The 17,900-nt window shown below is 36.6% G+C and overlaps 2 protein-coding genes across 2 annotated transcripts in view; one reads left to right on the plus strand and one right to left on the minus strand.

The window, feature by feature from the left end:
* LOC105387767 (muscle calcium channel subunit alpha-1) overlaps nt 1-17,638 on the minus strand; it is a 41,864-nt gene extending 24,226 nt beyond the window's left edge. The window contains exons 1-3 of the mRNA XM_038110180.2: nt 17,216-17,638; nt 1,855-2,072; nt 1,357-1,462 (exon numbers count right to left, since the gene is read on the minus strand). Coding sequence (XP_037966108.1) covers nt 1,357-1,462; nt 1,855-2,066 — 318 coding nt within the window. The 5' untranslated portion in view covers nt 2,067-2,072; nt 17,216-17,638. The remainder of the gene's footprint in view (nt 1-1,356; nt 1,463-1,854; nt 2,073-17,215) is intronic.
* On the plus strand, nt 10,156-11,049 carry LOC125490782. Its single transcript, XM_048631098.1, has one exon. It carries the CDS (start codon nt 10,156-10,158, stop codon nt 11,047-11,049), a length of 894 nt encoding a protein of 297 aa, XP_048487055.1.
* Nucleotides 17,639-17,900: the final 262 nt, after the last annotated feature.

Here is a 17,900-nt window from a genome sequence, read left to right on the forward strand (position 1 = left end):
AACGTAGCAAAACTATAGACAGTTGTTATAAGTAGACTATATTTTTACGAGGTTCAGTTTTTCTGGAAAACTTTTCCTATTTATAACAGATTGCATTCCATTTTTCTAATCAATATTTGTATAGGTATCGTGGTAAACATCAAACCTAAAGTGGACTACGGCGGCCAATCTCCCTGAGTGATATTAGTTCCCAAGAGTATGCTCAATACACAAGGGCAGCTTTCTATTCCATCACTTATATCATATAACTTACATGACACGAATACAACACCGACTGATCTATCGGATATGCTCCAATGTTTAAAATCTTTATTTTAAATTGTCCTCTAAAACTACAATAATAATAATAAAAATATTATATTTAGTATGGAAAACAGATATAGAAAAAAATCAGCATTACGCTACTATAAAGGCCTTCTGGTACAAACTCACGTGGATGAGATAAATTACTATGTCTACCCAAGTTGCAAAAGGATTTCAGTCATTAGGTACTTATTTTTAATAGAAGCATCAGCTGAAAATCAAGAACAAAGTATTGTGGCACCTTTTGGGAGCGGCATCGAACTTTTGTTTGCTTTGACTATAGAGCTTCCACTATGTTATTGTATTTTTGACGTTTCCTTATGACTGGTAAGTAAAGTTGGTTTTCCTTTGCAGTCATCAAAAATGAATGGGATTTCGAATGTCAAAAAACCAATAATACACTCACGGGCAATGAAAACGTTCCTGTCAGAAAAGCACCAAGTTATTCCTTAGCGGAAAAGCTTCGGAAAAGGCTAGCTTAATGACGCCGTTTGCAATATTGAAGTACTTTAAATGCTCACCAGAATATTACCCAGCTCATACTTGGAAGCGGTCCATATACAGCGAGGCCCAAGAGAAAGGGAAGTCGTGGCCAGAGCTCAACTTGCTGGCCCACGACAGAGAAGGATGGAAGCGCCTGGTGTCAGCCCCAGACTCCTCGGAGGAGTAACGGGATTGAAGAAGAAGAAGAAGAAGAATATTACCAACTAAAAACGTAACATTTTGTTAAAATTTTTGACAATACTCACCAAGATCTGGTTGGTCTCGTTGGTGTCGCTCATGGGGTAGGGCGTGAAGACGGCGAGAGCGATGCAGTTGTTTGCTTTGGTGAATGATTATGATGACAACGATAGTGATATTATTATTAATGATAAGGCTGATAATGATAAAGATAAATATGATGATGAACGCCATGATAGTGATTATTGTGATGAAGATGACGATGGTGATAAGGTTGTTGATAATGATGATAAGGTGAATAGTAACGAAGATGATGACGATTTCGACGATGAAAATAATAATGATGATGATGAAGAAGAAGACAAAACTCACCAAGATCTGGTTGGTCTCGTTGGTGTCACTCATGGGATAGGGTGTGAACACGGCGAGAGCGATGCAGTTGGCGAAGATCGTCGTCAGGATCATGTACTCGAATGGTCTGGGATAAGGCTAAAGAAATGTACTTAGTCATAAATTCAATCCAATATTTAAGTTCTACTAGAAATGACCTGGAAAATCTCACCCATATTTTTTTATACCTACTCCAACTTCCCGGCCCTAGAACTCATTATGGTACTGAAAGACTGTGATCATACGGAACTAAAAAACGTGCGATGAAAATATCTAGGTAACTAAATAATACTTCTTCTTCTTTAATAACTAAACTAAATTTAAGAGCCTTGCTCTGGTCGGTGTAGTTCTCACCACTGCACCGCGATTTGTCACAACACTCACAACACAAGCCAGTTCTTTCATTTCTTGGTACGACACGACCTTTACGTTGTACTTAATAAATAATACTTAAATACAATATACATTTAAAAAGGATACTTCCACTCCACAATATTATAGCACAGGTTCCTCAACGGATTCTTTAGGCCTAGGCAGAACAGACTTCTCTTAGGCCTCTCTGGCACCGGTTTCCCCCTTGGCCTGGTGGACTTGCGGGGCGCGGGCTGCGTCAGGACTGGCTGGCCGTCAGGACCTAGCACCGTGCTGTCGGCTCCAGGGGTCGCTGATGCCGCCACTGCTGTGTCCGCCATCGCTGCCTGGAACGGGAGAGACGGTTGTTGAAATTGGAGGACTTTTGTAGGGATATTTCGGGGATGAGTAGCTATCGTACATATCCTAAGACGAAGAAACGTTCATACTGCAGTCCATTTTTCTCAGCATTTGCAATTGTTTTATGAACCAATATTTCTGTACATTACAATTCAGCGTGTTTAGAATCTTTTGATTTGCCAGAACTTCACCTTAAATCTTAGAATGATGAAAGATGCCCACTTGTTCAACACAAACACACGAGAATCCAAATTTTCACCTGAAAGACAAATAGGTATCTAGGGTCGATGTAGAGGGAGGTAGTGCCTGTATACAGGGTGACGTTGTAAGTCATAGTTCATTGGCCAACTTAGCAGCGTATTCGTTTAGTATGCTGAGTGCCACCAGTTTGCTAGTGTGGAGACATCTCACACACGTCCATCCGACCTCAACCTAGGTTGAGCCTGCAATTTGGGTATCGGACAGCTGATAATTCTGATAATTTTAATATCTATGCAGATACATATTATACACTCGAGTGAGCAAGTATTATACATAATAACACCAGATAAACACCCAATGCCCAAGTACAAATATCTGCCCCGGCCGGGGATCGAACCCGGGACCTTTGGCATAGCAGTCGGGGTCACAAACCACTACACCAATTTATCGATCAGCTTTGCACTCATTCTACGCGTAGTAAAGGACGCACAGTTTGACAACTGGGGACGCGGCCTATAAGGTAAAATAAACGCTTGTTTTCACCGTTCTCTAATGCTTGGGCGTAATAAAGCCATCAGTCAGCTAATAATCCTCTGTCGCTATTGTACTATCTTGGCCGCAGTCCAGAATAAAAATAAAAATAACAACAGTTGTATGTAATATTGTATTTACAAAGTGGCGATGTTCCGGGATTCACGAATTAGAAATAATAAAACGACAATGAACTCAACGTATCATTATAAGTACTTTTATATACTGTTTTAAGCACACAGATGGTAGTGATTTGAATATTGTACATTATACATTTGAGCAGGCAGATTTAGCGCTTTATTGCATTTTCTCCCATTCAACCTACAGGAATTCAAGTTACCTATTCGACCGATACTGACAAAAATGCTATCCTGCTTAGCAAGTTTATTACCGAAATATATTGAATATTGAAACCTGCTATCAAACGATTCTAGACTCCTAATTTCCAGGTTATAAAATGGCCCCTCACTCACTTACGCATTCACTTCCTATAAACAGATTTATGTCGTATTTTATTGAGAGACACTTAATTTTACAGCTTTATTCAGTGGACCCCTCCCAAACCAATAGGAATGAATTTGCTATTGTGATTCCATTCTTAAGAAGCACAGATTAAGAGTGACTATGAAGAAAGCGGATTCATTTGTCCTCTGTAGGTAGATCGATTTTTCAATGTGGAAGATCTGTATTGAATACCGTGCCGTGTCCTTTCATTAACCGACTTGGAAAAAAGGAGGAGGTTCTCAATTCGTCTGTATGTATTTTTTTTATGTATGTTCACCGATTACTCCGCCATTTATGGACCGATTTTGAAAATTCCTTTTTTGATGTATTGGGTTAAGCTCAGGGGTGGTCCCATTTTATGGTGGATTAAAATTCTGAAAAAAAATGGGGTAAAAACAGGATATGAATTTCCATTTTGGGGACCTGTTAACCGATTGGAATGAAATTTAGAACTTAAATTCTTATAACAAAAAAATATGATGGTGACCTTGAGCTGATCTGATGATGGAAACGGAAGGCAGTCAAGGGAACTCCTCAACGGTATATGATAACTACCTCGTGTTTAGGCTTGAATGATTCGTATTGACTAGTATTGGTATCATTTTCATGTTACTTTTGATTAAAAATTATTGCAAATAAACTAAAAAGAATAAAATAAAATAATAATTTAAAAAAATAAAAAACCGACTTCACAAAAATACACTAAAAAGTAAGTCGGTTTTTTATTTTAATGACTACAATTTATTACATAAACACATAACATTAACAGTAACACTAACACCTTGTACTGATATAGGCAGAGGTGCATTGCTGCACCCACTTTTCGCCAGTGTTATATTAGTCTCAATGTAATAGGGGGCGGGCCTATTGCCATTTTACGGGCACATTCAAGACCCGAGAACAAATATCTGTGTTTAAACAAATATCTGCCCCAGCCGGGAATCGAACCGGGACCTTCGGCTCAGTGGTCAGGGTCACTAACCATTCGGTCGTCTAATATTATTATTTACTAAATATATTTTTAAATAGTATTTGTACTAATACCTAAATGCGAATGCACTATTGATTTATAGCAAAACAAATTATCTTCAACCGAATCGTATCTCAGTAAACATCTGTCTATAATTAAACGGTTTCGAACTAATACACAAACACTATTATAGTGTATTGTGGTGAAACAGTAAAATGTAAACCTTGGTATTTGTTCGTAGTCTGAAATTCATTACTGTAATCCCCGAAGAGGTTTTTTTTTAACGCCATACAAATTCGTGCTTACTTATTCACTTCTCCATCGGTGTCAAAGAAGAAGAACCCCAGTATTGTTAATCGCACGTTACTTTTATTAAAAGGGGAACCTTTTAGTTTAGTAATCGACGTCCAATCAAGCCGAAGTGTGTCTTTATGGTAGTATAGTGAGTCTTGCGAAGGTCAACGCTAGTATTTAACAAGAAGTTGGGTCAAGTTGTAGGTCATAAGGGCGGTATGATAAAACGACTTATTGAGTTTGACTAAGTATGAAAAAAATGTAAGTATGGAAAGTATTATAATGAGTCAATGATGGAACTGAAAATGTAATGGCAATAAGTAAGGTTAGTATGAAGCTGCGAATAAATAATATATACAATATTTACATACAGATTTGTAATGATACCCTATGTACTTTTTATATTACAAAATAAATATTCATCACGCACTACATAAATAAACACAAATAATAATCATAAGCAAGTATTACCCTATATCATAAATAAAGCTCTGTTCTTAGCCAGAAATATTTAATATACTTGTCTAGACAATAATTTAGTCCTCAAGGATCTAGTATTATCTACAACTAGAACTTTATCCTCTGAATAACTCTGATTCATAATCTCATATTATTTCAATGAAGAGTGAAGGACAAAATGTAATAAGTAAAAACACTGATACCTATTCTAATATAAAAAGAGTATTTACTAAACTTATAGATTATCATAAATGGTCCCCAATATCTAAATTTTCTTTACCTATATTCCTTTAAAATCATGGCCTTACATGTTTTGCAATTTTGTTCTGTCATTTGCAATCAATCATCAGTCAAAAGCTTCCTTGCACTTGATAGTTTCCGCAAAGTTGAAAATGTAAACTTTTACTTATAGTTTTCGACAAACTATCAAACCTGTTACAGACGTATCAGGAAGCTCCATTGGGTTACAAATTTAGATTTCAAGTAGCTACATTTAATGCAACTAATGCCATAAAAATATATTATGATAAATTCCGATAAGTATAAATAGCTCTGACCGATTGACCCCTTAAACAAATGTTATAAGACCGTTGAACTTGTATTATTATGTATTTGAATAAAAAAAAAAAACACACGCACTCACGCCTTGCACTAATGTACTCCCTTGCGGGGTAGGCAGAGGTGCATTGCTGCACCCACTTTTCGCCAGAGTGTTATGTTAGTCCCAATGTAATAGGGGGCGGGCCTATTGCCATTTTACGGGCACATCCAAGACCCGAGAACAAATATCTGTGATTAAACAAATACCTGCCCCAGCCGGGAATCGAACCCGGGACCATCGGCTCAGTAGTCAGGGTCACCAACCACTACGCCATTCGGTCGTCGTATTTGAATATCTATACTTAATGCCTATTTCACAATATTATGGCTACCTATGGGATAAAAGTCATGGTGTCACTGTCTTAAACATAATTACAGACAGTGAGAGCATGTTTTTGCCAACAAGCCTCACGGTTTGGCAAATCTATGTGTCTGTAAATTGTATTGGGCTTTTGTAAATAAATGTGTTTAACTTTAACTATCCTACATGTAGCAATCATCCAGACATTGTGAAACAGGCCCTGAGTATATCAATACTCAGTAGTTCACAGGAAAGGAGCCATGAGCCGGGAAAAGTTCTTGTATTATTGTGTACCTAATTATGTAGAGTCAGAAAAATGTATTTTCGGCACAGTAAGGTCTATAATAGAATGTAAGTTTATTTTGATAAATGTCTGTATGCATGACTGTTTGTTGCCATAATAAAGATAAATAAATAAAAATAATATATACGCGAATAAACATAATGTATACGCGAATGCCACCAATACACTCACGGGCAATGAAAAAGTTCCAGTGAGAAAATTGCCAATTTACTCCTTAACGGATAAAACTAACTTAATTACGCTTTCTGCAATATTTAAGTAAATATAACGGTGCATCAGAATATTAACAACAAAAAACATGAATATTTTGTTCAAATATCTCATGAAATTTAAAAAAAAAATGGGGGCAATTGTCAGAATTTTGTAAGTGGGACTGTTTCTTTGCACGTACTCGTAAGTGTATTACGTGATAATACCTACGTGACAACAAAAATACTTAACCTATATATTTATTACATTATTTGTATGTACTTATCTAAAAAATATTAGATATTTAATTCATGCATCTATCTGCCACGCGGTCCATGCGTCTCCCATGAGTCTTAAAATCAAGCTGTTTACACCAGGGTGGCAAACTTATCTCTTTGGCTGACTGTACACAAAATGATGAAACCCTAATATTGCTCACTATTAGCCATTAAAACCTATCGACGGACACGTCGTGTCTATTTGCGTCGCCTCGCAGCCATAGCGGGAACCAGGTCAACCAGATACTCCATATTATAATATTAGACGTGGCTGCTTACTAAAGCAAAATAAATACTAATTTATTGATGACTAGCTGTTCCCGCGAGCTTCGCTTCGCCTTAAAAAGTTTTCCCGTGGGAATTCCGGGATAAAAAGTAGCATATGTTCTTTCTCAGGGTCTAGACCATATGTATACCAAATTTCATTCAAATCCGTTCAGTAGTTTTGGCGTGAAAGAGTAACAGACAGACAGACAGACACAGTTACTTTCGCATTTATAATATTAGTTAGGATTAGGATTAGGATTTTTAGGGTTCCGTAGTTACAGTTCGGTCCAAACGACTTGAGATAGTGTCGGAAGTTGGCTGCAATTACACTTTTGTGCTTTGTCACTTTTGTTGTTTTTAAGAGGCAGATCTCTCCGATACGATAAAACAATAGACTCACAATCATTGTAAATGGAAGTAGCACAAAATATTCAGCCAGTATCTGAAAGCTATTAAATTGGTCGTTATTCTTTTAGTAACAAAGCTTCGGTTCGGCTATCGAATACAAACTGAGAGTCTATTCTCCTTAAAATACAGTCGCAAACAAATCGAAAACGCTCATTTTTAAATTTAGACTCCAAACGCGACGTTTTCGAGGGTCCGTTAAAAAAACGTTTATAACCGACCTTTTATTAATAGAAACGTTATAGGTCGTTTTAGCTATCGCACTGTTTTGTCCCTCTCTGTCGAAGAACAGATTGTTCATTGACAGAGAGGGACAAAATAGTTTAATAGCTAAAACGTCCTATAACTTCTCTATGAATAAGGGGGCTAGAATCATTGCATTCAGTAGTTGATGTCCTATAATAATTGTTAATTTTGAGAACTGCACATTTTGAACGTATTTGCTACTAGCTGTTCCCGCGAGCTTCGCTTCGCCTTAAAAAGTGTTCCCGTGGGAGTTCCGCGATAAAAAGTAGCCTATGTTCTTTCTCAAGGTCTGGACCATCTGTATACCCAATTTCATTCAGATTAGCTCAGTAGTTTTGGCGTGAAAGCGTAACAGATAGACAGACACAGTTACTTTCGCATTTATAATATTAAAAAAAAAAAAAAAAAAACACGCACTCACGCCTTGTACTAATGTACTCCCTTGCGGGGTAGGCAGAGGTGCATTGCTGCACCCACTTTTCGCCAGAGTGTTATGTTAGTCTCAATGTAATAGGGGGCGGGCCTATTGCCATTTTACGGGCACATCCAAGACCCGAGAACAAATATCTGTGTTTAAACAAATATCTGCCCCAGCCGGGAATCGAACCCGGGACCATCGGCTCAGTAGTCGGGTCACTAACCACTACGCCATTCGGTCGTCTTATAATATTAGTTAGGATAAAATGGCGTGAGCGCTAAAAAACCTTCATGGGACTGAATCTAATTTTACGGTTACTCTATGGTCACACAACAGTGTATGCGGCATGAGAATCTAAGCTCTGTGGGCCGCCCGCTGCTCCTCAGATCTTTTAGTACGAATAAACGAGAAAGTGACGTATTTTATTTACCACCCGCCGGCACAAACAAGATTTGAAACTTTGAAGCGATACTGTATACGATATACTATACAGTATCGTGTGTATAGTGTATTCGATACATTAACATACCTAGTTATAAATACATTTATTGTATTTATACATTCATTGAGGATTTTCATGAAAGTATGGAACGAAAAGTTGTGGGGTGGCGGGTGGCGGCATTTTTGTTTACTTAATAGGAGACCTTGTATTCATTGCAATTAAGAAAATTATAAAATAAACATACTTTTTATATATTATAGCGACCATATTTTGAACTTTTAAGCTATGAATGAGAATGGTTTTTAAGTTTAAGTTTTTAACTTTTTTCCAGTTAAATGGTTAAAGAAAGCTTATTTTAGTTCTGTAATCCTGTAGTAAAACTATGACAAAAGTGCGGGCGGTAGGCAATCGATATAATTATCTTTAGCCAGCATATTAAGTGGTTAGATGATAAGATTAAAACAGCTATATCGTATAGTGGTGGCCTCAACCTGCTGATCTAAATTAACTTTCCAACTTTCTGCTCCTGAACTTCCAACTGATAGAGAATGTTTTTAGCAGTAAGTCCACCTGATGGTGCAATTTGTGCAACTACTCTTTTTACATTGTGCAATATTAATTACCTAACTCTTTTGAAGAGGTCGCAACAGCTTAGAAGTGCCGCTATACAGGAAGATGAAAAAAGGATATATGCCTACCTAGTTACTTAAGGGACTCGAAAACAGGATTCAGAACAACTTTTTTCTATGACTACATGGGGAAACCGTTTTTTTTTCTCCTTATCCTAAGTATCTCATCCATCTACTCCCAGCATCTTAAAGTAGCTAGGGTTTCTAAATAATGAGTAATAAATTTATTCACAGATTTTTTTATTTTACTAGCCTAATTAAGGGTATGTTGACAGCATATTAGGATTGCCAATTAAAATATTTGTTGCTATTTTTCTACTAACACCGTGATAAATAACACTTTCTCATGCAAAGCTTCTGTTTATAATTTTAATAATAATTACTTTGTAAGTTCTGAAATTGAACGGCCTTCAATTTGATTAATAATGTTCATTTTTATTATGTTACCACACAAAACCTAGATCGACGTTCAACGAGTGTTTAAATAATATAATAAGTTCAGAAGGAGCTTAAAAATTTACAAGTACTGCTTGATCTGACTGAACTTATGAAACTTATTTAAAATATCAAAATACTGTAGAAGAATTAATTGGATACCTGTGTACAATACTACGCCCTTCTAAGTAATAAATAAGTAAAAAAAATAACTGTTTTTTTTTATCTTCTTGTGTCTGTTTAATATAAATATCTTATATCTAGTGATGTTTTCGTGTCAACGCTCCCGGCCTCATCCATTATTCAAAAAGGGTGTCATTATTGTAGTTAGTACCGATACGATGTCCATATTTTCAGTAAATTTTAGGTATGGTGGTGTTTCATCCCCCCGCCCGGACAGCGCAAGTGAGTGGACGTGTTATTTGCTGCGAATCGTTGTAAAACTTTAAATAATATCTCGCAAAAATCGTTCTATTCAGTGACTTGTCCAATATATCGTGAACCTCGTTAACATACAAGTGTCATCTGTACGAGTGTCAGTGTATCTGGTCACTATAAGGCGCAGGGTGCGACCACTATAATAGTGAACTTGGTAAAATGTCTTCAGCTAAGTGCCTGTCTCCTAAGTACGGGTCAGATTCCGACTTAGTAATTACTAAGGATAAGGACGCGCCTTGTAGGGAAGCCATATTAACAAGACAAAAACGTAAGCGTGCGGATGAAGACATTTCGACGCTTATATCCAGCGAACTCAAGACGTTCAAAACCGAGATACTAGAAATGCTTCAAACTTGGAGATCGGAGGATGAAGGAAAGCATAAGAAGTGGGAGAGTACTCTGAGTGAAATTAAAAGCACTACTCAGGATTTAGAGAAAGCCATGAACTTTATATCAACTGTACATGATGAAATGTGTATAAGATTGAATAATATTGAACAGAAAACTAAGGTGCAGGATGAAGTCATATCGGCTCTAAAAAACGAAGTGGAGCATCTGCAACGAGAATCCCGGAAGTCAGTCCTAGAGATCCGTAACGTACCTGTGGAACCAAATGAAAACAAGACTACGCTTGGCACTGCTGTCATCGCTTTATGTAAAACTATAAAGTCTGATGTATCTGCTTCGGAAATTAAAGGCATCTATAGAATTCCTGGCAAACGGGACGCTGTCAAACCCCTAATAGTTGAACTCACTACAAAGGAGTCGAAGTTGAGCATTCTTACCGCAGCTAAGAATTATAACAAGAGCAACAAGTCGGTGAAGCTCAATGCTTCTCATATGGGCCTCAAGCAGACTACCCCCATTTATGTGTCTGACCACCTGACGCCTCTTGCAAATCGACTATTCTTCCTGGCACGTGATCTGGTCAAATCTCAGCTGTTCAAGTATTGCTGGACTACCAATGGCAAGATTTTTGTAAAAAAGAATGATGAAGCTAGCGCAGTACTGATACAGAGCGAATCGCAAATCACTCAACTGAAATCCGCCTGACTAGGTAACATGTATTTTTTGTGTATTTCTCTTTTGTTCTTGGTCAGAGATTATTTGTTCGGACTGATTATCCACATTAGTCCATTACTTAATATCATAGTTATAAGAAAGTCTCTATATCAATTAAATTTTGGTATAATCTTTGTAATCTCATTAATTTTAAATGTTTTTGGAAAGCTTAAGGTATCAGCATGCTCGTCAATGATATGTAGGGTTATTATGTTCAATAGATCAACCACCAATGTTTTTGACCACCATTTCAGGATTTATCTTCAATAGTCTTGAGGAAATTGTAGTCGACATTGATACTAATGTCAATGTTGGTGACTCCTTTTTAGTAAATAATGTTGAAAGTTGCCGTCAATATCTCACTGATCCTGAGAAAAAAATCAACTTAATTTTTCAAAACATTCGCAGTATTGACTGCAATTTCGATGATTTTACAGTGCTCATCAACAGATCTAAAATAGATTTTGATCTTATTTTTCTAACTGAATGCTGGCTACAACATTTACAAAATATACCTGTCTTACCAAATTTCACTGCTTACACCACGCAGAACCACATAAACCAAAATAGTGGTGTTGTAGTTTATGCACGTAACTCTCTTAATGTTAATATTGTTGAACCAAAAATTGATGATGCGGATAGCCTCATTGTTAAACTTGGTAATGATCACGCATTTATTTGTATATATCGGTCACCTTCAATCCATAGTTTGGATCGGTTTCTATCGTCCTTAAGCGTTGTAATAGATTCAGTTAAAGCATTTCCAAACACGTATGTGTTAGGTGACATAAATGTGGACATAAAAGACAACAATGACGACCCAAGATCAGCTTTTTATCTAGACCTTCTAGCTATGCATGGCCTCCTGCCTAGTCACTTATTTCCCACTCATGGACCTAATTGCATTGACCACTTTTTCGCAAAAATTAATGATAAAACTTTGAGTATAGTATGTAAATCATCTGTCACTGACCATAGCAGTGTAGTCGTGTCAGTTGCGAAAAAAGGGGACAAAAAAACGAAACCGCAGCTAACTACAACTAGGGTTGACTATGAAAATGTTGTAAATGATCTAAAAGATATCAATTGGTCCGATCTTTTTAATTCTAACGACCCAAATGTGGCTACCAGCATCTTCTTATCCACCGTATCATCTGTGATCGAAAAACATACCTCTGTACATACAATACCTAAACGGAAGGCCATTCTGAAGCCCTGGATAACACCTGGGCTTATACGTTGTATGCGTTGGCGTGATAGACTACACCAAAAGCATAAAAAGAATCCGGAAAATGTTGTCCTTCATCTATCATATAAAAGATATCGCAATTACTGCACTAACATTCTTCATAAACTAAAAAGGAAATATGAAAGATCAGAACTTAACAAATATCATAATAACATTAAGAAAACATGGACCATTATTAAACAAATTTGTAACTTTAACAGTAACACTGATTCGCCCTCTGAGTTACTAAATATCAAAAAAACTCCAAAAGATTCTGCTGATTTCATAAATAACTTTTTTGTAAGCGTGGGTAGTTCATTGGCTAACAAAACACTAAACACGTTGGACCAATCTGAGATGGACTTGGCTTCTAAAATTAAGTTGACTAATGGAACCCCCTTTTCAATTACGTTATTGCCTACAGATGATTTGGAAATCAGAAAGATTATTTTAAATATGAAATCCTCCTCAGCCACAGGTCGTGACGGTATATCATCTATTTTCTTTAAGCACGCGGTCCAGTATATAACCCAGCCAATAGTTCATATAACAAATCTATGCTTGGACAGAGGTATTTTTCCGCTCTTACTCAAAGAAGCTATTGTTATTCCTGTCCATAAATCTGGGGATAGAGGCAGTATCGACAATTACAGACCAATATCGCTTCTTCCTGCATTGGCTAAAATTATAGAAAAAGTAATTAATTCAAGACTCCTAAACTTTCTCGAATCTCATGGTTTACTATCGAACAATCAATTTGGTTTCAGACACAATACATCTACTACTGATGCCATTGAGTCCATGGTGACTCATGTAGTTGAGAAAATGGATAACCATAGGAAATGTCTAGGAATCTATCTAGATTTAGCCAAAGCATTTGATACTGTCTCTATCCCAATACTTATTCGTAAACTGGAGTGTATTGGTGTGCGTGGTGTGCCACTACAACTTCTCATAGACTACCTTAGTAATCGAACGCAATCGGTTCGAGTTGGCGGAGAGCTAAGTTGTAGTGCTAGTGTCTCTTTTGGTGTTCCTCAAGGATCTGTGCTGGGCCCAACCTTATTCCTGGTCTACATTAATGAGTTGTGCAAAAAAGAATTAAAAAACGCTAAAATCGTAACTTTTGCTGATGATACAGTTGTGTTGTTTGACGGTTCGTCTTGGGATGAAGTTAAGTCTCTGGCTGAGCAAGGGTTTAGTGAGATCATTAAATGGCTAAATTCGAATCTCCTGACTCTGAACTATACCAAAACTAAATACATAACCTTTTCCATCCGCAATAATACACAACCATTATTAGACCTCAACCTTAAAGCACACGCCTGTGATGACCCAACAATCTGTAACTGCTATGTTCTAACACCAACAAACTCTGTTAAATATCTAGGATTAGTAGTTGACAGAAACCTTCGATGGACGGATCACATTCATGCCCTTAGTAAAAGAATTAGAAAATTAATGTGTATATTCAAAAAAATCAAACATATAAATGACAACAAGATCATAAAAATGACTTATTTCGCTCTCTGCGAATCTATTATTTCATACGGAATAGTATCTTGGGGTGGAACTGATAAATCGAGGCTTATCAAAGTTGAAAGAGCGCAACGAGGGGTTCTAAAAGTCGCTTTTAGTAAGAAATTCCGTTACCCAACTATTAAGTTATACGAGGAGTCTAATGTTCTTACGGTTCGTCAACTATATATAAAATATTTAGTTCTTCGCCAAAACACCTATGCCAAATTAGATGTCTCAACCAAAAGACTACAGCATAAAGTTTATATCTCACCCACACTGAACACTAAATTTGCGCAAAACTTTGCATACTTCCGCGGCCCGTATATCTACAACTTAATAAATAAATATACAAACCTTAGTGGGTTATCTAGGCAGTGCTGTAAAACAACGTTGGTTAACTATCTGAAAGGGCTAAACTACAGTTCTACTGAGGATCTTCTTATAATAATAGATTAAAATGTTAATTATTTTTTATAGCAATAATTAAGGACTTATTTTTTATTTTTTTTTATTTTGTTTTATAAAAGTTGCTATACTGTAGAAACAAAATAGATTGACTTATTGTTACCTACCTACCTAGATTAAAATTGCAATAAAATGCCTGCTGTTATTCACTAATTGGTATAAGTAACTATTTTATGTATGTTTGCTTCTTTAAATGCACTGTTCAATTACGTACCTACCTAGATTAAAATTGCAATAAAATACCTACTGTTATTCATTAATTAGTGTATATAAGTAACAATAATACTTACCATTTATGTAAATTTTTATCGTCATGTTAGCTTCTTAAATTCAATAACTCCGCAGTTTTAGTGGTCTAACCGGCTCACCTCACCGGTGTACAAGCGTATACATTATTTTTTATCAATACTACACCTTATGGCGTTCGCCTAAGATTCCTGTGATTCTCTGCGCTAACTTGTTTGTATCGTTGACCAACGGCTGCGTACATTAGTTTCAATACTACCTCCATGTTCTTGCGGAATTTAATAATTTAGAAATTGTACTTATGCAGATCATGATAACATAAGAATTAAAGATTACTTAGTGTTGTGATTTATTTTTGCTGTTGTTTGACTAAGCTTTAATTACCCTCTTGTCATGTAGTGTAATTCTGATCCCAAGCACATAGCGTAGGGCATGCAGGAGGGTGATTAAATGATTAGTATACCTATTTACCTATTCTGGTGATTGTACCTAACTATATTTAACCGTTAAATTGTATTGCTTAACTTTACGTGTTGATAACTTTATGTAAGTAAGTACCTAATTAAGTTAGTTATTTAGATACTGCTTTCCTTACCTATGATAAAATAAATACCTACTTTCTAAGTGTGTGCTTAAGATGTCCGTAGGGTGGCGTCGAAAGCCATAATACAGGGTTTACCTAGTTTGGTTTTCGATGTGTATTGTGTTAGGTTAACATTTATGCTCACACTATTATAGTTGTACCTACTTTAAAATTGACGTTGTATACCTACTACCGATGTTTGTAAATGAATAAAGATATTTCTATTTCTATTTCTATTTCTATTTCATTATGAATTTATAGCTTAACATCAACAAATCTTCTGGATGAAATTCCTCAATGTAAGTATAGAATATTTGGAGCAATTTTACTAAGTAAGTATATGACTAGGATCTGTTTGGAAACTTTAGGTAGTAGGTTTTCATATCGCGTGGTGGTCAGTGACCATGCCCGGTTAGATTCCCGGTCGGGGCAGATATTTGTTTAAAGATACATATACAGGGTGTTAACTTAATTGCGTTGGAGCGGGAAATGGTAGATACAGCTGATGATACTGAACACGATAAGACATTAAAAAACGTATTTTATTTGCTTTAAGCTGACCAACATAAAACAGTTTTATTTAGTACATTTTAAAATTTCATAGTCACCCTATTCAGGTTTAGGTACGTTTGACAGAATGACCATGAACTTGAAAGCCAAGATCAAGGCCAAACAATTCAAAGCCAAGGTCAATAAAAAAGTATGCGTGTATCTGCACCACACTCGTGGAGCCACATCGTCAAGGTACCTACCGAGATTTTGGGTACTCAAAGTACCCAATCCATTGTAGACATTTCATTTTACTCCATAAGTATGACTTTATTGATACACAATTATCTTTTATGAATACAGAACATTTTCATTTTATGCTTAATAACATAGGTCACACGTATTCACAGCACAGCACAACATAAAACGAAATGAGGAACAAGGCTTGGTAATCAAAAGATAGAATTGTAGGTACCTTTTCCCTTTTAGGTAATAATTGTAAAAAATGATTGTAAACAAGTAAACAACAATGACTGACTGACAGACTAGATCCACAGAGAAGGTAATGACTATCATAAATACTCGATGGTTATGATACGGGAGATTGTTATTATTCTACTGGTATTTAAAGTGAGGCCATACTTATTATGAGGATTTCCGTACTATTCGTCATCAAAGACGTCTCAATCGCAAGTACACAACACAAATCGAGATGAGCGAGTGTAAGTAAACCAATTCGTCATTGAAGTAGACCCTGTTATCATCCTGTTATGCATTGTGGGCTTTTATCTTTAGCTGCATACAGACCGGCCAAACGAACGCCAACGAACGGGTTTTGTTGACCTTCGTTGCTCAATCTGCCCCTGTATTATGTGATAAATGTCCATCGGTGGGCGTTCGTTGGGCCGGTCTGTACGCATCTTTAGGTAATAAAAGAAAAATAAAACGTTATTCTGAGTAAAAAGGTTTAATTATTTTTCTGAGCTCCTAGAAAGTCATAAATTGTATTCTGTACGATCTATGAAACTTTATGCACATCAGCTGTTTAATTGTTGATTAGTATGTCATTAATCACCATGAATAATTTCAATTTTATTTAATAATTGTTATTACCTACTGTGTAATTAATTACAATCATAGTTACATCAAATAAATTATGAAAAGTGAAGTTGATAACAAATTTACAGTGTGTGTTCTTTTGCAATCGAATGTCTCATTGGTTATGTGTTTGTGTAGGGTGACCATGTTTTTGATTAAGGTAAAACTTTCCACTTTACTTTAGACTTTAAACATAAATATTCGAGATTCTGATGTTTTTTTTCTTAGAAACGTGCTTGGTTAGACTAATACTAACCCCCATTTCCCGCTCAAACGCATTCTAGTTAACACCCTGTATTTGTACTCCGTAAGACCCCTTCGATGTTAATATGTATGCACCTATCTATGTATCTGTGTAGTAAAAACAGCTGTCCGATACCCATATTACAAGCTCTGCCTATCTTGGGGTCGGATGGCAGTGAGTGAGATGTCCCCACATGCTACATGTGCTGCAAAGGCGGGAAAACCAGCCTAGCAATAATGACTGTATTATAACAAAACTTCCAATTATTGCATTAAGTACCTACCTTATCTTCCTAATATTCCTTATCCTGAAAATGAAGCTCAACCACCGTCACATCACAAAAAGTCGCTCATTTCAAAATAAAACACACAAAACTAGGCCATATCCACAATGTGACCGTCAAACCGTCCCGCGCTACACAAAATTTTGCGCTATGTCACCGAAATACTATCAGCTTTCCGTCTACTTCTGGTCTCGGTCTCGTATATGACGCAAAAACACTATTTTTAACCATAATCCACACCAAGCACTACACTTTGCCGCCAATTTTCGCAATTTTCACAAAACAGTAAAAACTTTTTTCTTTTTTAACCAAGGAGTTTTTGGTGTCGGCGTGCTGGCCGAAAAGAAATGTTTTATTTTTAAATTCGCCGAGCGCGGCACGGGCGCTCGCTCGGTTGGTCGGAAAGCTCAGAATTCGGATTTAGGTTAGAATCCGCGGGTTATGGCGCCACGCACACACGCGCGCGGGAAAGCGTCTACACGGCCATAGAGTACACAGTGCAGACCATGTGCAGACTTTCTAATTTTTTTTTATTTACAACATCGAAACACACGCATTGACGCGGTCAAGATATCCATATGTTCCAGTCAGGAATCGAACCCGGGGTATCCAGCGCTTTAGCCAGATTACTAATAAAATAATGTTAGTAAGAGTATTTATTAGCTTTTTTTATTACTTATTTTTT

This window comes from Plutella xylostella, chromosome 27, assembly GCF_932276165.1.
Source record: "Plutella xylostella chromosome 27, ilPluXylo3.1, whole genome shotgun sequence".
In the NCBI taxonomy this organism is placed as follows: domain Eukaryota; kingdom Metazoa; phylum Arthropoda; class Insecta; order Lepidoptera; family Plutellidae; genus Plutella; species Plutella xylostella.

Bases quoted from the DNA above. Each gene is read 5' to 3' on its own strand.
- LOC125490782 (XM_048631098.1), top strand. From the start codon at position 10,156: ATGTCTTCAGCTAAGTGCCTGTCTCCTAAGTACGGGTCAGATTCCGAC.